Genomic DNA, 22775 nt, shown 5'->3' with positions numbered 1-22775 from the left:
CCATCCAAGATTGAAGCAATCAAGAACTGGATTACGCCGACCACTCCTTCTGAGATCCGATCCTTTCTGGGCTTAGCTGGTTATTACCGGCGCTTCATTTCGAACTTCTCGAAGATCGCTTTGCCTTTAACAACTCTAACGCACAAAGGTAAACCGTATATTTGGGGCTCGAAGCAAGAAGAAGCCTTTCTAACGCTCAAGCGTTTGTTGTGTGAAGCTCCTGTTCTTGCGCTACCTGAGGGTAATGATGATTTTGTCGTGTACTGCGATGCCTCCAACCAAGGTCTCGGTTGTGTTCTTATGCAACGAGGCAAGGTTATCGCTTACGCATCAAGGCAACTTAAGGTTCACGAAAAGAATTATACAACTCACGACCTCGAACTTGGTGCAGTTGTTTTTGCCTTGAAGATCTGGAGACACTACCTTTATGGTACTAAGTGTATCCTCTACACTGACCATAAAAGCCTTCAGCATATCTTTGATCAAAAGGAACTCAACATGAGGCAACGCCGATGGAACGAACTCATCAGCGATTACGATTGTGAGATCCGGTATCATCCTGGTAAGGCTAATGTGGTAGCCGATGCGCTCAGCCGAAAACCCTGCCAACTTAACTGTATCTTGCCGCGCACGCAGCTTCACTTCGCGCCGATCCAAAGCAACCTTGAATCGCGTATTCGTGACGCGCAGCGCGCATCCATCAGTAATGGTAACCTTCGCGCCGAGTTAGCGTGTGGCGCGGAAGCGCACTTTGTCCCTAATCTGAGTGGAATTCTCTGCTATCTTAATCGCATCTGGATTCCCTGTGATGAGAATCTTCGCGCTGATATCCTGAGTGAAGCGCATAAATCTCGGTATTCCGTTCATCCTGGCGCTGATAAGATGTACAAGGATTTGCGCATTACTTATTGGTGGCCCGGTATGAAAAAGGATATTGCTATGTTCGTAGCTAAATGCCTGACTTGTTCTAAGGTAAAAGCTGAACACCAACGCCCATCTGGTTTGCTCGAACAACCAGAAATTCCTACGTGGAAATGGGAATGTGTAGCGATGGACTTCATTACCAAGTTACCTTTGACAGCAAGCAAACATGATAGCATTTGGGTAATAGTGGATCGTTTGACTAAGTCTGCTCACTTCCTGCCCATTCGTGAAAACTACCGTGTTGAGCAACTCGCGCAGCTTTATGTCAAGGAAATTGTCTGCCGCCATGGTACTCCTTTGAGCATCATATCCGATCGCGATGGCCGTTTTATATCTCGCTTTTGGAAATCTCTCCAATCTGCCCTAGGAACTCGCTTGGACATGAGTACGGCATATCATCCTCAGACTGACGGACAGTCTGAGCGAACTATTCAAACTCTTGAGGATATGCTCCGATCTTGTGTTCTTGATTTTGGAGGTAATTGGGATTCGCACCTGCCTTTGATTGAGTTCTTATAATAACAGCTATCATTCCAGTATTGGTATGGCTCCATTTGAAGCACTTTACGGTCGTAAGTGCCGCTCCCCGATTTGTTGGAGCGAAGTGGGTGAAGCTCAAATCACAGGACCCGAACTTGTTCAAGAGACAACCGATAAAATCGCCAAGATCCATGATCATCTGCTGACTGCCCGAAGCCGACAGAAGAGTTACGCAGATCGTAGGCGGAAGCCTCTCGAATTTCAAGTTGGTGATCTTGTTCTCCTCAAAGTGTCGCCCTGGAAGGGTGTTGTCCGTTTTGGGAAGAAAGGTAAGCTTGCTCCTCGTTATGTTGGTCCATTCAAGATTCTCGCGCGTGTAGGAAAAGTTGCCTACAGACTAGACCTGCCGCCCGCGCTCAGTAATGTGCATCCAACGTTCCATGTATCCAATCTCAAGAAGTGTTTAGCTGACGAGAACCTTCACATTCCACTTGATGAAGTTCAAGTTGATGAAACTATGCATTTCGTTGAGAAGCCTGTTGAGATCATGGATCGCGAGGTAAAGCAAACCAAGCGCAGTCGCATCCCTATCGTGAAAATTCGCTGGGAGTCCAAGCGCGGAGCCGAGTTTACATGGGAAAGGGAAGATCAGATGAAGATCAAGCACCCGCACCTGTTCTCTGCGCAACCTACTTCGAGATAAATTTCGGGACGAAATTTCTTAAAGTAGGGGAGACTGTGACATCTGCCCCGATCCGACCCGACCCAGGTACCCGTTTCTCTGACCCGATCTTTTTCTTTTATGATTTAATATTTATTTATACTTATATTTTACTTTTAATAATAATATATATTTTCCTTCCCGCCTCTTTCTCTCTCTTTCTTTCCGCCGTCCCGTCCCTCCCCTTCTCTCTTTCCGCCTTCTTTTCCCTCTTGTCGCCGTCCCGCCCTTACGCCTTGTTTCCCTCTTTTTCTTCTAACTCTTTGCTTGTCCTTTGTTCCTTCCCGCCTAAGGTTGTCTGCGCAGCTCCACGCGCCAGACCCCTTTCAAGGAATCCTGCGTGAAGACCACCTGTTACAGCGATACGCGAGACGAACTCTTCTCGCAGCGCGCTAAGAATTGTAATTCTTCTCGCAGAGCGCTAAGAACGGTAGTTCTTCCCGCGACGCGCTAAGGATTGTAGTTCTTCTCGCAGCGCGCTAAGAATCGTAGTTCATCCCTCGACGCGCGAAGAATTATAGTTCTTCCCGCGGCGCGCTAGGAATTTTAGTTCCTCCCGCGGCGCGCTAAGAAATGTGATTCTTCCCGCGGCGCGCTTAGAAATGTAGTTCTTTCCGCGACGCGTTAAGGTTGGTTCTGTCTGCCTTCGCGCTCGCGCTCTCTTGACCTTCTGTGTCTGCCTTCGCGCTCGAGCCTTCTCGCGCTAAACCCTTTGAGTTTTCTTCTGTTTAATCTAGCCGTTTGCTTTTGTGTTGTCTTATCTTTTGTGCTGTTGACCTAATCTGCTTTATGTCTGAAAAGCCACTTTTGGCGCAGCATGCGCACCAACCCCATTGGTTGGCAGAAAAAGTGACTGACATTATCTTTGGAGATCTGCTTTTTCCATGCTTTGACCAGTACCTTTATCTGATCCGCCCATGCCTTTTTACTGTTCCCTGTCAGCCTTTTTCTCTTTTTCCCTGCTGCCATATCTTTTGATATCTTTTGCTTTTGGAATCTTTTGCTTTTTGAGATCTTTTCCCCTTTTCTAGGGATTGTGTCTCCTAGGGTTTCCCTATAAATAATAGTATTATTTTTCCTAACACTACACACACAAGCACTTAATCTCTCCTGTTCTTCCTTGCTCTCTGCCGTTGATCCTCTGCCGTCTCTCCCCTTGCCTCCGTATTCCTCCCTGTTCTGCCCTGCTTTTCCGGTAATATATAATATATATAATAACTTACTTATTAATTATGCTAGCTTATAATCAAGACTTAAAACAAATCATTAAAACAATAATCTTATTTATAGGTTAACTTGTACTTGTTTAAAGTTGGTTCTTGCTTTATCTTACACCGCATCGTTTATCATGTGAGTAATCTCGTACCTAATCCCTTTTTATTTTTAATGTTTTGGGATGTTCATGTGTTCATACAAACTTAGAGTCAAACTTGTTTATGAACTTTAGTCGCGCAGTATCCCATGTGTTGAGGACGTTTACTTGGCTGTTTATTTGTATGTGTGTATCATTAACCGCTTTGTTCGGCCTATTCCGAAGTTTTCATGGATCCATTAGATGAACACGGGAGACCTATCGTTTACGGTTTTCTTTGTTTACACTTGCACAGATGTTTTCTCGTTTTTGTGCTCAATTGGGAGCACGGATTGAACTATGAACTATGAGCTATGATCTATTTAGGCTTGATCACAATCTGATTGCACCCTTGTTAAACACCAGACATACACGTGTTGCGCGCAGATTTATTGTTATCTATTATTATCTATTAAACTTGATTTCTCACCAACAAGCAAGTGTTTGACGTTTTATTTTAACACATGTTCAGGTTTGCAGTTGCTGTTTGGAGCTTGTGGACACGTAGGAAGTTTTCTTTATTTTGGACCTAGATTAAAATGTATCAAGACAAGTTTTTGCTGTTCGAATATTATGATTTATAATTTATTGATTTATGATGATTTATGTTATCTTATGTCTACTTTGCGCGTGCGCGAATGAATGTATTTATTAAATATTGACACCCAATAGTGTCACGAGTAATGTAACAATATGTGGCGCCCCGATGTATAATCCGCCTTTGGTCGGGGTGTTACAGAAAAGTTCAACAAAAACCTTCAAGACCTTTATGACCATTATTTTCAAATGTATGGTCCAAGCACGAGATCGTCTTTTGTGAAAAAAACAACTAATAGGCCGTGCAATGACCCACTTATAAACTTGATGAATGGGATTCGTGAATCGGCATCTAAGAGGCAAAGAGGAAACACACCAACTAGCGAACTTGGTCGATATAGTGGAGCAAACTATGTTGAGGGCGCAACGGTCGACGAAATTCGCAATATTGATTTGTTGGCTTGGTGAAAGGTAAACAAAACGAATTTCCCATTCTATCCGCCATGGCTCGTGATTTGCTTGCCGTACAAGCCTCAACGGTTGCTTCCGAATCGGTTTTTTCTCTTAGTGGGAGGGTGTTATCTATGCGAAGAACAAAATTAACTCCCGAGTCTCTAAAGGTTTGCATTTGCCTAAAGGACCATTTGGATGCGGTGGATTGTGTACAACACAAGGCGAACTTTGAAGACGAAATACCAATAGAGCGTCATATTCATGATGAGGAGGCGGAGAACGGGGTTTCTTCCGATAACGAAGCTGAGGGTGAAGACGAGAATGAAGACGAAGAAGAGTTGTAATTTGTGTTTTTTATTTGTTTTAGTAAAATTATTTGTAACTTGTTCAACTAATATTTAGTTTTGATTTGTTTAATTATAATTACTTTTGTTACTCATGATTAATTTTTTGTTACTTTTTTAATAACGACGAACATTTTATTTATTTAAACAATAACTATTACAAACATTATTAAAACATAAACGATACATAACAACTAAAACTTAAAAAACAAAGTCCGTCGTTTTAATTCGGGAATACTTATTTTTGGGTTGTAGAGCCGGACGATTCTCCCACTTCCGCTTTTTTAGCATCCAAACTTTTTTTCTCTCGACAATACTTATTCGTATGTTTTCGTAATGTCGAGTTGGACCCTGCTTTAAGAAACTTCGAGCAATATTTGCAACGTGCCATCTCATATGAGTCGGTCATCAGACACAAATCGTAATGAACCCAAACATCGGGGCATCTTGTTGTTTCAATCACCATAACAACGTCGTCATTAGTTGCCATTTGTTGTCGGCTTAAGCTTAATTGTGTTTTGGAGTGTGTTTTATAGTTTTGGAAGTGGTTTAACAAGTACACACTCATACATTGATATTTATAGAATGAAAATTAGCTAAATATAGTAATAAAACCGGTTCCAATGGTCAAAAACGGCTATATAGCCGTTGGAACCGGTTTCTAACGGCTATAGTGTTTGAATTTCAAAAAAAACCGGTGGAACCGGTTTTTACGTAATAACCGGTCCCGGTTCCAACCCTACTCGGTTCCTAAAAGTTTGCATTTCTGGGCATCGGGTCGGGTCGGGAACCGAACCGGTTCCTGACCGGAACCGGTGTTATTTTCTACCCGGTGTGACAAAAACCGGTTCCGAACCGATTCGGGTTTTCAAGGTGAACTCGATTTGTGCACGTCTAGACCAGGACCATAAAATATAACTTGATCCCACAAGAGTGCTGCCCAATATTTATAAACCAGGACCAAAGATTAAACACAATAGTTGGTAGTAGAGATGCATAAAACCTGGTTTTTTAGTCGAACCAGATCGGTTTCCAAATCGATTCAAATCGAACCAAAGAAGATCAAAATTGTATCAGTCTAAACAGATTCGGTTTAGAAACCAAATTGAAGAGGTAGGTCCCAGCAGAGCCCAGTTGGACCCGCAAGACTCACCTTAAACAGGGACGTCTGCGCAGAGACCAACTGGATCCGCAGGACCAACCATGCTCAGAGACGTGACGTCCTTACGCGCAGTACGCAAGCTGGTCCCGCAGGAAAAGCCTCCCAATGGTGAAGGACTCCGCCTGTCCCCGCAGCCTCGGATACAAGCCATTAGGGAAGGCCACCCGCGCAGCATGGCTACACGCACAAGGCACTTAGCTCTCGATCACAGTGTCACCTGAAGGAATGAGCAAAGCCGGGAGCAATCCCGCACAGAGGCGGGAGGGGGAATACTCCCGCCCAAATAAGCCAGTCTGTATACTGAAGGATCTTCTACTGTACCTGACGAGGTATGGGCGAAAGATCTGATCAGAGATACGACAGCTCACTGATACAGTATGGCGAGCAGCATGCTCCTGTACTGTATCACTATTAGCCGCTGCCTACTCACCAACTACTGTCATACCACGTGCGTAGCCGGCAGTTGGTGGAAAGGGAATAGTATACAGCAGGCCTGATCACTATCAGCAGCTGCCTACCCACCAACTACCAGCAAGGCATGTGCGTAGGCTACTGTTGATGAACAGGAACACTGTTGCAGCTGGCCATACCTCCTTGGAAACCTACCTTCGGCTATAAATACCCCAAATGGTATGATCATCTGGACACATTACATTATCTTATATTATCATAATATACCTGATATCTGCTCTAGCAATCTCTTAATATACTTTTATATTTAAAGAGCAATCTAGTCTGATTCTCACGCCGGAGGGTGGTCACAAGGAGGAACCCCCCCCCTTCTCAGTGACGAGCTCACGGTGTCTGTTTTGCAGGTTATTAGAAGAACCATCTTTGCCGGATCTAATCCCTCGTGGGAAACATCTATTTAACCCCCAGATTATCCGTAATCTGCCCGGGGTCGGTTAGTGTTTCTTCATTGGCGCCATCCGTGCATAAAGCTAGAACTACAATTTTCTCCAGTTTTTTCAAACTTTTACAAAGATGGTTAGAGAAATTCCGGTAACCACAACCCCAGCTACTGGGGGGAATACCGGCAACACAGTTTTTACGAACACTACCCCGGCTACCGAAGCCGGGGCAAGTGAAGTAAATTTTACGAACACTACCCCACTTACCAAAGCTGGGGCAAGTGCAGTAAATAATCGCCTACTGGGATCCACCGATACCCAGTTTGAGAAACGAAGACTCCCCCGCCAGACTCTCGATGAAGTTAAGGCATGGGCGGAGGCACGACAAAAGGAATTCCAGGCTGAGTTGGACGAACGCTTGCGTTCCGTGCAACAGGACGACGAATTCGAATACTGGGAGGATGACTCGGAGGAATCCGACTCCGACGCGAACCCTCGCCATAGGGCAAAAGGGAAGCGTAAGGAAACGGAATCCCAACCGAAAAGGCATTTTGGACAAGCCTTCAAACCAAAAAACACAGGTGGAAGTCCACGAGACTTCTCCAAAACGTTCAGACCAAACGTTGCAAATGCAGGAACGTCCAAGTTTGCAAGGGACATTGCGGAAGCAATCGCCCCAAAGAGTGCCAAACAAATGCCTAACATAGGCACATATGACGGTTTATCTGATCCAGACGATCATTTGAACAGGTTCATAGCAGGGGAAACCGTCAGCAATTGGACGGAACCCACGTGGTGCTACATGTTCCAAATGACGCTTGTTGGGGCTGCTAGAGCTTGGTTTGATCGTCTACCGGTCAACCACATCTACGACTGGGCAGACTTCCAACAGAAGTTTAGCCAACACTTCAGCCAGCAACGGAAGTATACCGAGGAGCAATGGACAATCCTCAAATGCATACGAGAGGAAGATGAATCTCTGCCAAACTTCATCACTCGCTTCAACTCAAAGAAGCTAAGTTTGGGCAATATCAGCGAAGATCTTATTCGCGCTGCCTTCATCCAGGGCGCACATGACCCAGAGCTCATCCGCACCCTAACGGGTAAAGATGGCATCATGACAGCAGCAAAACGCTATGCGGAAACGGAGAAGCAACTGGGTAAAGATCTCCCACAGAGCACAAACCTCTACACCCAGAGGACAAGAGAGGACAACGTCCTCACAGCCCGACTAAATAAAAAACGAAAGCTAGGCATTTGGCAGTCAAGGGTAAACTTTGACACCTCATCCGGCTTGCAACATCGGTTGGGCGGAAGGGATAATGTACAGCCGCACCGAAACTCCAGATGGACGCCACTCACCAAAAGCGTCACTGAGATATTCGCCACTGAAGAGATCCCGTGGACAAAACCTCCGATAATCCGACATCGTCACGATGCTGATCGGATCAAATACTGTGACTTTCACAAGACAAAGGGCCACAACACTGAAGAATGCATAGATGTAAAAGACATGGTCGAAACATTTGTCAGAGATGGGACGCTCGCGCACCTCGTGGCGCAATAAAGGCCGAGCAGGCGGATGCGTGTAGAACCCCAGCTGGGGAAAACGAATAAAAATTCCAGCTTCAACATTGAGACTACATGCTGCGTAAAGAACGAGATCCCGAACCAGGTGCGTATCGGCTCGATGGCGCTCCCATCCCAACATGGAAGGGAGCTCATTTACACAGTTTGCATGTAAATCAATTCCAATTTGTAAAGAAAAGGCCAAGAGCCACTTCTAATGGAAATGATTCTCTTTAGAACATCGAAGCTGATGATTTTACATTTATACTTTTCTGAACATTGGTAATGGCATTCACATTATGTGAAGTCGTTGCGTGGGAAGGCGGTTCTACCCGCACAAACCCAATAATGTGAAAAAAAAAAAAAAAAAAAAAAAAAAAACCTTCACGCAGGTCAGTTGAAGGAGAGGTTCAGCACCCAAAAATGAAAGTGCAGGTCTATCCGCACGAATCATAATGGGGAAACTGAACAATAACCGATTGACAACCGCGCGTCGAATGGTTCAAAACAAAATTCTCAAAAGGATGAGGAAAACCTACACGCAGGTCAGATATGGGTAAAGTTTTGCCATCCTACTAAGTGCAAGTGACGGTTCTACCCGCACAATCACGAAAGAGGAAGCAAAACTTCACACCTATTATCAACCACGTTCAAAGGTTCACTTATCCCCAAAAGATGAGGAAAACCTACACGCAGGTCAGATATAGGTTTAAAGTTAAGCCATCCTACTAAGTGCAAGTGACGGTTCTATCCGCACAATCACGAAAGAGGAAGCGAAACTTTAATCCATTATCAACCACGTTCAAAGGTTAACTTATCATAATGCCTTAGAAATTTCGAAGAAAGATAAGGAAAACCTACACGCAGGTCAGATGAAGGTTAAAGTTTAGCCATCCTACCAAGTGCAAGTGACGGTTCTACCCGCACAATCACGAAGGAGGAAGCGAAACTTTAACCCATTACCAACCACGTTCAAAGGTTAACTTATTCTAAACACTTGGAAAATTGCTAATTTAAACTAAGTATGCAAGTCATAAGTTTATAAAGCAAGGAACCCAGAGAAGGAAATAACAATCTTAGCAAAAAGATTAATATTCCAAATAATATATTACAAGAATGGCCGGGTAACTACCCGCCTAAAAGAATAAAACTATACAAGTCTATCTTAGCAATGGGAAGGGATCTTCAGGATCAAGCTTCAGGGCCGCTTCCACTTGGACCCGCTCCGTCAGAAGAACGGGGTGGTTCGAGGAACGCTTTGAGGACAGCTAACCCATCATCAGCAACAGCTACTTCGTCCACCTTTTCCACCACTGGATGCGGGAAGGCGGCGTATTGGTTCAATGCTTGGTCATAAATGGCTTCGGTATCCACATCGAACAAAGGGAAGTTGGAAGGCGGGACGCCTTTCTCAACAAACCCTAGACCAAGCAGGAAGCCGGCCTTTTCCCCATCCTCATGAGAAGCGTTGAGGGCTGCGCTCATAGCATCATCGTAAGAGGTCTCTGAAAAGACCCGACGCACAACCTACAAAGAAAAAATACAAGTATTAGAACCTTTTCTTACAAAAGAAAAGCGTGAAGATAAAGCTAAACATACCTGAGGCAACGCTTCTCGAAGAAGCCATTGGAGGGCAGCTTGAGCTTCGTTATGGGCGCGTTCGGCTTCGCTCTTGTTAAGGTTGGCAAGTAAAACTTCCTTTGCGGCAGCCTCTTCGACGCCCTTAAGCTTCCGCTCGGTGTGGTCAAGCACCCCCCTCTGGTCCAAGATTTCCTGGAGTTTCTTGGCATCTTCCATTGCCAAGGCATCATGAGCGCGTTGGAGAGCCTCTAATTTGGCCTTGAGCTCCTCATTCTCCACACGCAAAGGCTCAGCAACGGCTTCAGCCTTGGCAGCCCTCTCAGTTGCGTTTCGCGCAGTCTCCCTGGCCAGCCGAAGCTGTTCATTCACAGCTTGGGCAGCCTTGGAACGGGCCTCGAGTCGCGCCTGAACTTCAACCTCGAGGGCCTTGAAGGCCTTCTCCTTGTCGGCGGCAGCTGCCGCCAGCTGTTGGTTCTCCTCCCGAAGAGCACGCGCCTCAGATACGTCCTTGGCGCGAGCTGCTTTCAACTTGTCGTTTTCACGACAAAGCAGCTCGACGCGCGGCTGCATCCGGGCCTGGAGAACCCGAAGCTCATTGGTTAGCCTACCCTCCTGGTAGCTAACCATGGCTTCCCCCAACGCACCCGGGGGAGCAGCGTGGCGAGCCCAGTCCACGCACTCCACAGGTGTGCGAAGGGTTGTTCCTCGGCGGATGTTCCATCGTGGAACATACACTTCATTGGAATCCGACACTGCAAAAGAAACAAAAGCAGTAAGGAAAAGATAATAAAAAAACATAAGGGAAAAAGAAAGGAACCCTACGCACCTGTAGGGTCAATGACAGGCCGATAGCCGCCAAACTCATCACCTGAACCTAAAGGAAATCCATCCAACAGGTCAGGCAGACGGGAAGGTGGCAAAGATCGGCGGGAAGCCCTGCGCGTACCTGATGGTCCGGCCGTCGGTGCCGGTGGCGCAGGCATGGTGGCAGCCGCCGTGGTCGCCGTTGTGGTCGCCGCCGCGGTCGCCGCCTCGTCAGCAGCAGCAGTAACCGCCGGCTCCGTGAAGGATGCCGTAAATATCGCACTCACGGCCGGCGATGACGTCATCTCGGCTGGAACAGTCTGCACAGAGGGAGCAACTGAACTAGCGGAAGCAGGCGCAGGCACCTGGGTCGACGCCTCAGGTAGGCTGACCAAGCCTATCGTCATTGGCGGAAGGGTACCCCTCTGCGCTTCACCCCGGAATGCGTCAACATCCACGCCTGCACAAAGAAGAAAGTGTTAAATTTATGAATTGATAAATTTACAAAGACATTATGATTGTACTCACGGGTTTTCTTGACCCTGAACGTACGGACGGGCGGGGAGGAACCCGATGGAGCCGGCCTCTTGGTACCGGTCACCGTCGCCGTCGCTGGTTCTCCGGAGGTAACAGTCGTAGCCTCCGGAGCAGTGGTCTTCTCACCACCGGGGTTCCCCGCCACCTCTTCATTATCTGACTCGGAGTCAGATAGAACCACCGGATCAGCTGTGGAGGCCTTCTCCTTCCCTTTCCCGCCGGCAACCCTCTTCTTCCGCACCAACGGAGGAGCATCCGAGGATTCCTCAGAAGAAGACAGGTCAGGAATTCCAGCAACGGGTACAGCATTGAGGGATTGAGGAAAGAATATCGCTTTACCTGGCCGCCGGTGGCTCAGGATCTCGTGGCCCAGCGGATAGACCTCCACAAACCGATCCGCCGTTTGCTCCAAGATGGGCAACTCGCCCTCGTCCAGAGCACGAGTACCCATCCGCGCGGGACCATCGGTTTCCCACGGGTACAGAAGCGACTCTAAATCATTTCCCTCTGAAAGAAAAGAAACAGTTAGAAGACAAACTCGTATAAAAAAGAAAAGACAAGACATACCATAGGGAATAGAGTTCAAACCGTATTCGAGAAGGATGGGAACCTGAGACGCATCCTTCCACACCCGGCTCATCCCTAACATGACCATCCCGGACTCCGCAAACCGGTAAACCGGAGATTGGACCCGGGATATCTTCGAAAACCATTCCGCCTCCTGGTAATTGGGGGCGTGAAGGCTCGGTATCGCTTGGCCATTTTTAAACTTCATGGCAAGGGGGATGGCGCGGGCAGAAATGTAGAAGAATTCCTGCTTCCACGCGCGAAGACTGCGCTCGGTGTCGCAAATCTTCAGACCCTTAATACGGGTCGTCAGGGTGTACCACCCCTGGATGCACCTCCAGGTATAGAAGGTCATCAGGCGGTCCACATGGGGCTCGATGCCCAAAATCCGGCACACCCACTCAAAATGGCGAATCTTGGCGATCGCCATGGGGTGCAGCTCGGTCAAATGAACACCGTGCCTCTCAAGGACACGGTAAACAAATTTTGTCAATGGGAATCTAAGATTCCCATAGACAAAAAATGCAGCATAAACCCCGATCTTGCCTCTGGGGGCATCGTACACGGTCTGGTGGGATTCAGGAAACTCAGGCTCGAGATGATCGAGCATGAACTTCCTGACAACATACCGGTACTGATCGCCGGGCAGAGCACACTGGCACTCGCCAGCAGTACCCCTGTCGTCAGCTATAGCTTCAGCATCACGAGAAGACATCTTGCAGAGGAAGAAAAGAACGATTTCGAGAGAATGCTCGATTGAATAAAGGAGTATTCGCCGGAAATCGCCTTAAAGATGAAGAGAAGAGTGAAAAGTATGGATTACAAATAACCCTCTCCCCCTTTATATAGTAATCGCAATTAATGCGGTGAATTTAATGCGGAGGAGAGAGAAATCGAAGGTGCAATGAAACTATGACACGTGGCAAAAAGCAAGCTGGCAACAGCTGTTGACAGGACGCGTGCCAGTAATTTCGCGGCCACGCGCCCGAAAAATCGTGCCCACGCGCCAGAAAAAGCGACTGGAATGACCATGTTCTGTCACGTCACCATAACTTCCTGCACGTCCTGACAGTCAGAAGAAACCGTCGCACGACGTTTCAGAGGTTTGGACTGTTCTTATCTTTTCACCAACTCTTCGAATTTCAAAATTCAAAATTCGAAAATATTAAAAAGTAAGCGGGAAAATACCCCTTACCCCTTGGCAAACAAGTAACCGTAAGACGGATGCGGGTACAGTGTAAAGGCAAAACCCTTCACATACCTAGCACCCGCAGGGAATTGAAGTCAAGAACCTTGGCAAATAAGTAACCGTAAGACGGATGCGGGTACAGTGTAAAGGCAAAACCCTTCACATACCTAGCACCCGCAGGGAATTGACGCCAAGTAAACCTTGGTGAACAAGTAACCGAAAGACGGATGCGGGTACAGTGTTAAGGCAAAACCCTTCACATACCTAGCACCCGCAGGGAATTGAAGCCAAGTACCTCGGCAACCAAGTAACTATAAGACGGCTGCGGGTACAGTGTTAAGGCAAAACCCTTCACATACCTAGCACCCGCAGGGAATTGACGCCAGGAATACCTTGGAAGTAAAGTAACCGTAAGACGAGCGCTGGTACAGTGTTAAGGCAAAACCCTTCACATACCTAGCGCTCCGCTGGGAATTGAAACCAGGAAGGATCTTCTGGGCAATGCTTGCGGAAACGGAAATAACATCCCCGCATAGCAGGAACGTCGAGAACTACGTTGTTTGAAGCTCCAGAATGGAATTGGTGGTTTTAACATAATTGATCACTATGTTCAAAACTACCAAAACCTCATGGAAAATACATACAACTAGGACTCAATGCTCCTGACTTGCGAGGAGGTTACAGACCTACCCGCATCATACCCAAAGACCAAGCAGGAAACTCGGGCATTTCTGCAAGTGACAAGGACTTCCGCGGAAAGAATCCCCATGGAAAACCTTACAAAACCCTTTTCAAAACCCTTTGCTTAAGTCCAAAAGTTCACCTCACTTTATTAAACACGCATCAGAAGAACATTGGACTGGGGGGACTTGAAGAGGTAGGTCCCAGCAGAGCCCAGTTGGACCCGCAAGACTCACCTTAAACAGGGACGTCTGCGCAGAGACCAACTGGATCCGCAGGACCAACCATGCTCAGAGACGTGACGTCCTTACGCGCAGTACGCAAGCTGGTCCCGCAGGAAAAGCCTCCCAATGGTGAAGGACTCCGCCTGTCCCCGCAGCCTCGGATACAAGCCATTAGGAAAGGCCACCCGCGCAGCATGGCTACACGCACAAGGCACTTAGCTCTCGATCACAGTGTCACCTGAAGGAATGAGCAAAGCCGGGAGCAATCCCGCACAGAGGCGGGAGGGGGAATACTCCCGCCCAAATAAGCCAGTCTGTATACTGAAGGATCTTCTACTGTACCTGACGAGGTATGGGCGAAAGATCTGATCAGAGATACGACAGCTCACTGATACAGTATGGCGAGCAGCATGCTCCTGTACTGTATCACTATTAGCCGCTGCCTACTCACCAACTACTGTCATACCACGTGCGTAGCCGGCAGTTGGTGGAAAGGGAATAGTATACAGCAGGCCTGGTCACTATCAGCCGCTGCCTACCCACCAACTACCAGCAAGGCATGTGCGTAGGCTACTGTTGATGAACAGGAACACTGTTGCAGCTGGCCATACCTCCTTGGAAACCTACCTTCGGCTATAAATACCCCAAATGGTATGATCATCTGGACACATTACATTATCTTATATTATCATAATATACCTGATATCTGCTCTAGCAATCTCTTAATATACTTTTATATTTAAAGAGCAATCTAGTCTGATTCTCACGCCGGAGGGTGGTCACAAGGAGGAACCCCCCCCCCCCCCTTCTCAGTGACGAGCTCACGGCGTCTGTTTTGCAGGTTATTAGAAGAACCATCTTTGCCGGATCTAATCCCTCGTGGGAAACATCTATTTAACCCCCAGATTATCCGTAATCTGCCCGGGGTCGGTTAGTGTTTCTTCACAAATTATAGAGAAAAAGGCTGGACCCATACAAACCGAGTCGGGTGGGTTTGAAGACCAGTTTGAAGCTTTTCTTTGTTCTTTTACCAAAGTGAGTGTAATAACCAATTGAAAATGTGTGTCGTCGTTGTTTGGAGTTTAATCTTCATCATTGTTGTTTTGCAGTCCTTCGAGTTCTTGAGCGATAAGTGTGACCAACAATCCCAAGTTATGATATCAATGATGAGGTTCATCCAGTTATGCACGTCCAACCCGTACAGGCCCAACAGATTCGGTCTAAACCCAGCCTAAATCTCCACTGGCCTGCCCAACCCGAGACTAACCCACCATTAAACGGTCCAGCTCTCGAATTTCAAAACCCAACTTTTCGGTTTTGGTCACAGATTGGTCCCGGTTTTGACCAAATGCACACCCCGAGTTACATAGCGACAAATTTGCAAAAATTCGATAGATAAAAAAACACAGAAATGGAACCCCTGCTTGTAACTAGAGAAACTTCCAAGAAGCACACCAAAATATCATTCCAACTTTAATTATTCTTAGCAACAATTATTCTGCGACGCTTATCGTTGCAACACTTTATTAACACGACATTCCTTTCACATCGACTGGTACAGACGCACTCACATCAAACCTTTCTTAAAGAATTCACGGCTCAAAACCGCATGCTATTTTAATCAAGTAAACAAGAATATATTACAAGTTCCTTTTAAACCACATAACGTTTATATACTTTGAACAAAAAGAAACAAATTTAGCACGAGATAGATTCTTTAGATGTCCCACACACCTTACCTTTTATATATTCCCTCTTTGTGCACAAATAAATGCCTCACAAATTTTGATTCCTTCATTCCATTACACCTTCAATTTGTTCATCACCATGGTTCCAGATTCACAGGTATTGTATTTGTCCCTTATGAAATCTATCTTAGAATATTAATACACTTTTAAGTCTTTTTTTCTTAATTTCTATGTTCTAAACTTGCAGAAGCCTCGAGTCACCGAGATACAAGTTCGTATGGACTGTAACGGGTGCGTTCAAAAGATCAAGAAAGCTTTGCATGGCATCAATGGTGAGGACTGAGTTCTATGTACCCTACAACAATCTTACTTGTATGTTTTGTTGACTGATTTCATGGCTGATTTGTTGTTTGTAGGGATATACGATATCTATATCGACATCCCACAACAAAAGCTCACAATAGTAGGGTGGGCGGACCCAGAAAAGATCGTTAAAGCTATCAAGAAAACGAGAAAAAACGCCACCATATGTTCACATACAACGCCAGAGTCGGAGCAGCCAGAGGAAGGTGAACCGCCATCGTCTGACACAGCAAACCACCCGCCTGGAGAAGATGCTACACCGCAAGAACAAGCCCCGCAAACAGAACCACCACCGGAACCGGAAAATCCTCCACCAGATGCGGCGGCAACGGCAACGCCACCGCCTCAACCTACAGAGTCTACATCAAACCAACCACCACAATCTCCCAGACCAAGAGAGGCAGAAGAGGTTCATGTTGTGTACCGTTATCCATCTGAATATAATAATGACCGTGTCTACAGCGGACGTGTGGACCATTATCCGGCGAGTCAAGGTGATCCACGTTTCAGTCAAGGGTTCAGACATGAGCCACCACAACCTATCCATGTGAACCATAGCTATAACACTTACAAGCCCACGCCTTATGTCACTAAATATGAATACATCCGTCCACCACAACAATACACCCCTTACCGCATACCAGAACCACCACGATATACCTCCTATAGATGGCCTGAGCCGCAACAGTACTCACATTACAGCCGACCAGACCCGCCACCACGACATTACAGCAGACCAGACCCACCACCACAAGATTACAGCCGACCAGACCCACCACCCCCACAACATTACAGCCGATCAGACCCGCCACCACAACATTACAGCCGACCAGAGCCGCCAACGCCACAACATTACAGCCGACAAGAGCCGCCAGCGCCACAACATTACAGCCGACAAGAGCCGCCAGCGCCACAACATTACAGCCGACAAGAGCCACCACCGCCACAGCATTATAGCCAACCAGAGCCACAACAGAGCCATACGGAGCCGCCACAACAGAATCGCCAACCACCACAGCAATACACACATTATAACCGTCCAGAGCCACCACAACAATACACGCATTACAATCGTCCAGAAACACCACAACAGTACACACGCTACAGTAGACCGGAGCCATCAACACATTACACATACTACAACAGATTCGAACCACCGGATTACAATATGCACTACAATAGCAGCAGAAATGATGACATCAGCTCACCTTTTGGAGATGAAGATCCAAATGGATGTAAAATTGTCTAAAACGAAACGAATCCAATGCATCTTTTGGTCCAATTACTGGTTGCCCAACAGGTTAATGGAGAATAACCAAACAATTGATTAACACCATACAAAATAATATTCCCACAGAAACATGTGATGGTGATGATAGAGAAGAACAGATTCTTAGCTTGTGAGTGCATGAAGAATATATTCTTCATTCCTTTGGAGGATGAGGTGTTTATCTTAAATACTACTTTAGTGTATTAAAAAGGAATACTAATTCTAAACTTAAAGTTTTACCTAATAATAAGTATTCTTATTTTCTAAGTCTCAACCTTTTGACATTATTATGACACTCTAATCAGACTATATTTACTTTAGTTTCAAATCCTGCATGTCATGCATGCCTTTCCTGTAGACCTAACTTGCTGCCACGGTGACAAACCGACAATACCTCAAAAGAGAAGTAGTCAATTACAAAATGTTTGAACATTAGTCAAAAGCTCGGGTTGTCTGATTGAAACCCAAACACCGCCGGTCCTTCCATCAAAACACAACTTTAATTATGTGAAAATATCAGAAACCTTGTGCTCCAAACAAAACAAAACAAAATGTAACACAAAAGTAGAGAATAAGTGAAAAAAGAAAATACAAATTTTCTGATATTCAGTAACTATAGCTTACAAAACCAATTACATTAAGTTATCGAAAGATCAACAAGAAAGAAAGAGAAGAAAAGTGAGACAAAATTGCTTCCGCAGGCTTGTTTAGAATGGGACCAAAGATTTGATAATAACAGAAAGACTTCTAAATAACTAATTATACCTCCAAAGATATCATTTCTACATGGGGAACATGATATCTAATGAAGAAAACAAAACCTATGTTTGTCTGTCTGAAACTGACCTAGTTATTGTCATCTTCACTAGTATTTTCATATGCTTCATCTTCTTCAACAGAAAGCATATCTTCTTCATCATCGTCATCGTCATCATCTTCACTTTCTTCTTGTTTCAAAGGTTGACTTTTATCAGCAGCCTTGTTGATCTGTTCAGAACAGAATTTCAAATACCCATTAAAACATGAACAAATCTCATATTAGTCAAGGGTTATGTCTCTTGCTATTAAAGAGAGTAACCTGTGATGTTATAAGCTGCAAACACCCAGATAACTGTAGTAGCGACTGAATAGACGATACTTTTGACTTTGTAAGCTGCAAAATGATTAAGAACATTTATTTAATAGATTAAGATTCTAAACAGCTAGGTGCATATTATACTAATAAAGGCTCAATATAACCATACCTCATGCAGTGAATCCAGTATGTTTGATGCTGATTCTGCAGATTTAACATAGTGCCCGTGATGCACTAGTATGCAACAAACCCACGAAAGAATGTACTGCACGTTCATTGACCTACGACAAAGAACGTCTTTCAAAAACTAAACCACTATGTTTATTTAACCCATAAGGCTTAATTTGGCTTTAGGGGAGTTCATAAATGAAAAAGGTAGAAATGCAAATTGAGCATGTTGGGAAACGAGTTAAAATGGGTTCAGTTAAAACTTAAAAAGTTTAGTTTTATCCTAGTCAGATTGGGTTAACCCGTAACACTTTTTCGTCCAAAAGTTTCAGTTCATAATAACTAATGTACCAGATATTGGATCAAAAAGATATACCTTGGTTATGTTTCAACTTTTCAACAACTTTAGTAATATTATAATAATCACAGTTATTCAGTAATAACCAAAAGTAAGACAGAAGAATTAAAAAATGTGCACCTTGATTGCCACATGAACAACAATATTTTCAGCAATGTAAACGCATCATCCGATGTCATAGATGAAAAAGTTGCTCTTATCTGTTAACATTTTAGTAAAAATACATATATGAGAAACATGTTAACACTACTTTTCAATGCACTTAAAGCATGTTTTGGGTATATAAAATAGTTTCCAAGTTAGACGAGGTATTCATGAAATAGCCTCCAAAAAGCATGCACAAAATGTGAATAAGCAAAAACCTGTTTTGGTGGTACAGCATCTTCAAGGTTGACACCGTTTAGAAGCTTGGATAAAATAACTGTGTTAGATTTTATATCATTATCACTCATGAGAATGCCTTCAGCTCTTAACCGATCTTCAAAGCATAAGGTTACTTCATCCATTTCCATATCATCTGATCATAAGATTTGAAAAACTAAGTGAACAATAATTACAATTTACCACTATAAACATCAAACTAAAAAAAGATCATATGTAAACCTTTAGTTAATGAAGGTGTATCTCCACTTTTGGCATCATCAGCCACATTGAAAATCTTAGAAACTGGAAGCAATGCACCTTCAGTATTTGCACGGTCTAAAGCTGTAACTGTTGAGGTCGGGACTTTCTTTGACTTGTGAGATTGGGTCATAGGTAAGAGGATACCATCCATTGAACTGGTTAGCTTTATGTCCATACCACAATTTACCAAAATTTTCTCAAATCTCGGTTTTATCAACAAACCATGAGCAAAAAAACATGTCCAGTTGCAGGTTTCGAAAAACTTTGTAACTTTGCAGCAAATATAGTAGAACCCACACCCTTGTAATTCTTAGAGAAATCATCTTCTCCAGATACCATGAATTTTGTTGACTCGGAACTGTTTAACTCCTCAATATTCGTTCCACTCCAAAAGTAACAAACACCCATTTCTGAAATGGCAAGTACAGATAGACCTAAATTATCTGGACCGTATGACTTGCTATCTATGAAGATAGAAGGATGGTCCATTGCAAGAACACAAGAAGCTGATTTCTTTTTGCTACCATCTATCCCCCAAATGGCAATGTATCGTTCACCAACGGCAGATGAAATTACATATTTGCCATCATCAGAGAAAGTCATACACCGAACAGCCACCTATTATAAGATATATGATTAAGCAAAAAACAGAAAACAAAAAAGTTAAATAAAATTATAAAGACAAAAAACAAACTTACAGGATGCCCGGAAAATTTCTGAATCTTTTTGTGGTCTGAACAACTGAAGATCTTTAGTTGAGCTGCTGCTGTTGCTAAAAGCTTCCCATCTGATGTTTAAGAATTAGAATAACAAATGTTGCATGATGAAGTAAAAAATTCTACAAAAAATTCAGATGACATATATACCTGATGAAACACACATTGCAGATATGGCTTTTGCAGAGGCTTTGGTTGCAGCGCGTTCGGTCGTTAACTCCTCGCGCCGCTGCCGCCGTTTCTAGGACCGACCGACGCCTCACCTGCACAGGTACCTACCTAGTACTTGCTCAACAAGTTTCCTGTCATGGAATCAAGTTCACATACCATCCCATCAACACCAGCAGTATACACACGAGATCCACTTGTAGGAGCTGAGATGGCAGTGGCACCCCTGCATATTCTTATTAATATTAAATTTTGGCTATAAGAAGCAGATTTATAAAAATTAATCTAATAAAAAAATATCATCTTTTTCGCTGCCAATTTTTTAAAGTAAATGTTACAAGCTGTAATTCTTGTGTTACCTTCAACACATGCATGAAACATTGCATATAATTTTGGTAAATTATTATCAAGAACCTTGACGTACATAGAACTATAAAAAAATGAAATTAGAACTCACCCAGGATGACAATCACTAACCATCCACTTTAACTGGCCAGCAGATACATCCAAAGCTAAAATATCACCACCCCCAGTTCCTAAAATGAGCAATGAGTTTCGAAGCTTCCTTTTTTTCTGACAAAAATTTAATCAAGTAATCAATAATGATTAATGGCAACCAAACATTTCAACATATATGTATAATAAATAAACCAATTCATTTATACAAAAAAAAAAGGCAAAAAACAAACCTTTTTCTCCAAGGACAACCATTTCATGCAAGTGTAATCAACCGACATGTGTCCACCTTCAGGTTTAGCAAAAATACTGGTTTCATCAGTCGACACAATGTTTGCAAAGTCTGTCTGCACTTGACCCTTAATAGTGTCCCAAATCTGAAGAAACAAATTAAACAAGCATCATATCATCTGCCTAAAACCTCTTATTCCCAAAACCCTAAAACTTTGAAAGGAAAGTAAATGATACTAGAGGTTTAAACGAGCCAAGCCACTCATAAGCTACTCAAAACCGGCTCGTTAAAAACTCAAATCGAGCCAAACTTAAACAAACTTGAGCCCGAGCTCGAGCTAAAAATATTTTCTTGTTTAATAAACAAGCCGGAGCTTCACTTTTCAAGCTCAAGCCGACTCGCGAGCCTATTATTTAACTAGTTTATATTTAATAATTGAAATTTACAAATCTATAACAGTTCTTATTATATGTGAAAAAAATGCAATAAAAATAAGTAACGAATATGTATCATGTTGTATATAAAATTTTTACATAAAATATATAAAAAAAATCGAGGCCGAGCTTGAGTTTGAAAAACTATCTCGAGCTGAGCTCAAGCTTAAAAAACTAATCACAAGCTGAGCTCAAGCCTAGGCAAGCTTGGGCTCAGCTCGACTCGTTTACACCCCTGAATGATACAAAGATTCATAATCAACCTCTGTGAACTTAAAAAACAGCTAAACAGCCAGACTATATCTTTTGTGAAAAACAGTTTGCTTCAATTAAAAAAAAAATCATATATAAATGCAGAAAGTGAGCTCAATTCTTCAACAAGCAACCGATTTCAAAATTTGACACACTCTGATTTTACTTTATTTCATATTGCATTAGCTTATATAACATCTAGGTTACTCTAATTTATACTAATTTCACAGTTTAATTTTTAAACTAATTTTAGAAGGTAAAAATAATAGAATGCACATAGGTCAAAGTCAAAACCCTACCTTAATCCGGCCATCACCGGAACTGATAGCAAGGAAGTCCAACGACGGACTAAACGAAGTCAATACGTCTCTAATATTATTAGCTGTTAACTCCATTCTAAACCTTCAATCAATAATATATAAGTCGATTAATATTAACACAAAAACGTTCATAAATATACGTATGAATATAATGTTTCAAATAATAATATATACCTGTTACGGGAGAGAAGATGACGATGGAGATGGATTAGGTTTGGCGGCGCCGATAGGATGATGTGGCGGTGGTTGTTTCTTCTTCTTCTTCTTCTTCTCGCGGCGCCTGTTATAAAAATGGTGGTGATTTTGAAAAGGTAGGTTACCTCCTTGTTGTGTTTAATTTGGCCCTTGTACTTCTAGTTTTTCTCCAAAACTAGCTTGTTATAAAGGAGGAATGGATTTTATATAAGAGCGATGGGAGATTTCGGACGCTGGTGTGACCGAAGAGATGTTGGTTCGAGTATTTGGTTGTGGTTGTTCGGATTACACATGTAGATGGATGGTGGTAGGTGGTTGTTGCTCTCACGCGGTTGTTAAATTGGTGTTTGAGGGAAAAGGATGTGGCGTTGGGTAGAAAATGGTTGTATTTGAACTAAGAGTGAAATTTGATGTGTTGTCTCACGTGAAATTAGAAGGATGATTAATGACCCGTGTAAATTAAAACAAAATGTATTTATCT

At 43.8% G+C, this 22775-nt stretch overlaps 1 protein-coding gene and 1 pseudogene across 2 annotated transcripts; one reads left to right on the top strand and one right to left on the bottom strand.

The window, feature by feature from the left end:
* Positions 1 to 15798: 15798 nt before the first annotated feature.
* Positions 15799 to 17476, top strand: LOC143556755 (uncharacterized). The gene is made up of 3 exons (XM_077046006.1): positions 15799 to 15820; positions 15911 to 15995; positions 16080 to 17476. The coding sequence occupies exons 1-3, from the start codon at positions 15803 to 15805 to the stop codon at positions 17273 to 17275; spliced, it is 1299 nt and encodes a 432-aa protein (XP_076902121.1). The 5' UTR covers positions 15799 to 15802; the 3' UTR covers positions 17276 to 17476.
* A 401-nt stretch (positions 17477 to 17877) lies between these two features.
* Positions 17878 to 22265, bottom strand: LOC143556756 (uncharacterized; annotated as a pseudogene). The gene is made up of 12 exons (XR_013139436.1): positions 22079 to 22265; positions 21095 to 21238; positions 20863 to 20978; positions 20513 to 20631; positions 20388 to 20426; positions 20220 to 20308; positions 19501 to 20139; positions 19260 to 19414; positions 19018 to 19097; positions 18541 to 18652; positions 18375 to 18449; positions 17878 to 18283 (listed from the first exon to the last, which is right to left on the bottom strand). The product of XR_013139436.1 is annotated as an uncharacterized LOC143556756 (transcript).
* Between the last annotated feature and the right edge of the window lie 510 nt (positions 22266 to 22775).

Source organism: Bidens hawaiensis, unplaced genomic scaffold (assembly GCF_021521415.1).
Source record: "Bidens hawaiensis isolate Kalapana, Puna unplaced genomic scaffold, B.hawaiensis_p1.1 tig00018720_1, whole genome shotgun sequence".
NCBI classification, from domain to species: Eukaryota; Viridiplantae; Streptophyta; class Magnoliopsida; order Asterales; family Asteraceae; genus Bidens; species Bidens hawaiensis.
This window is presented reverse-complemented; position numbering and strand designations above follow the sequence as displayed.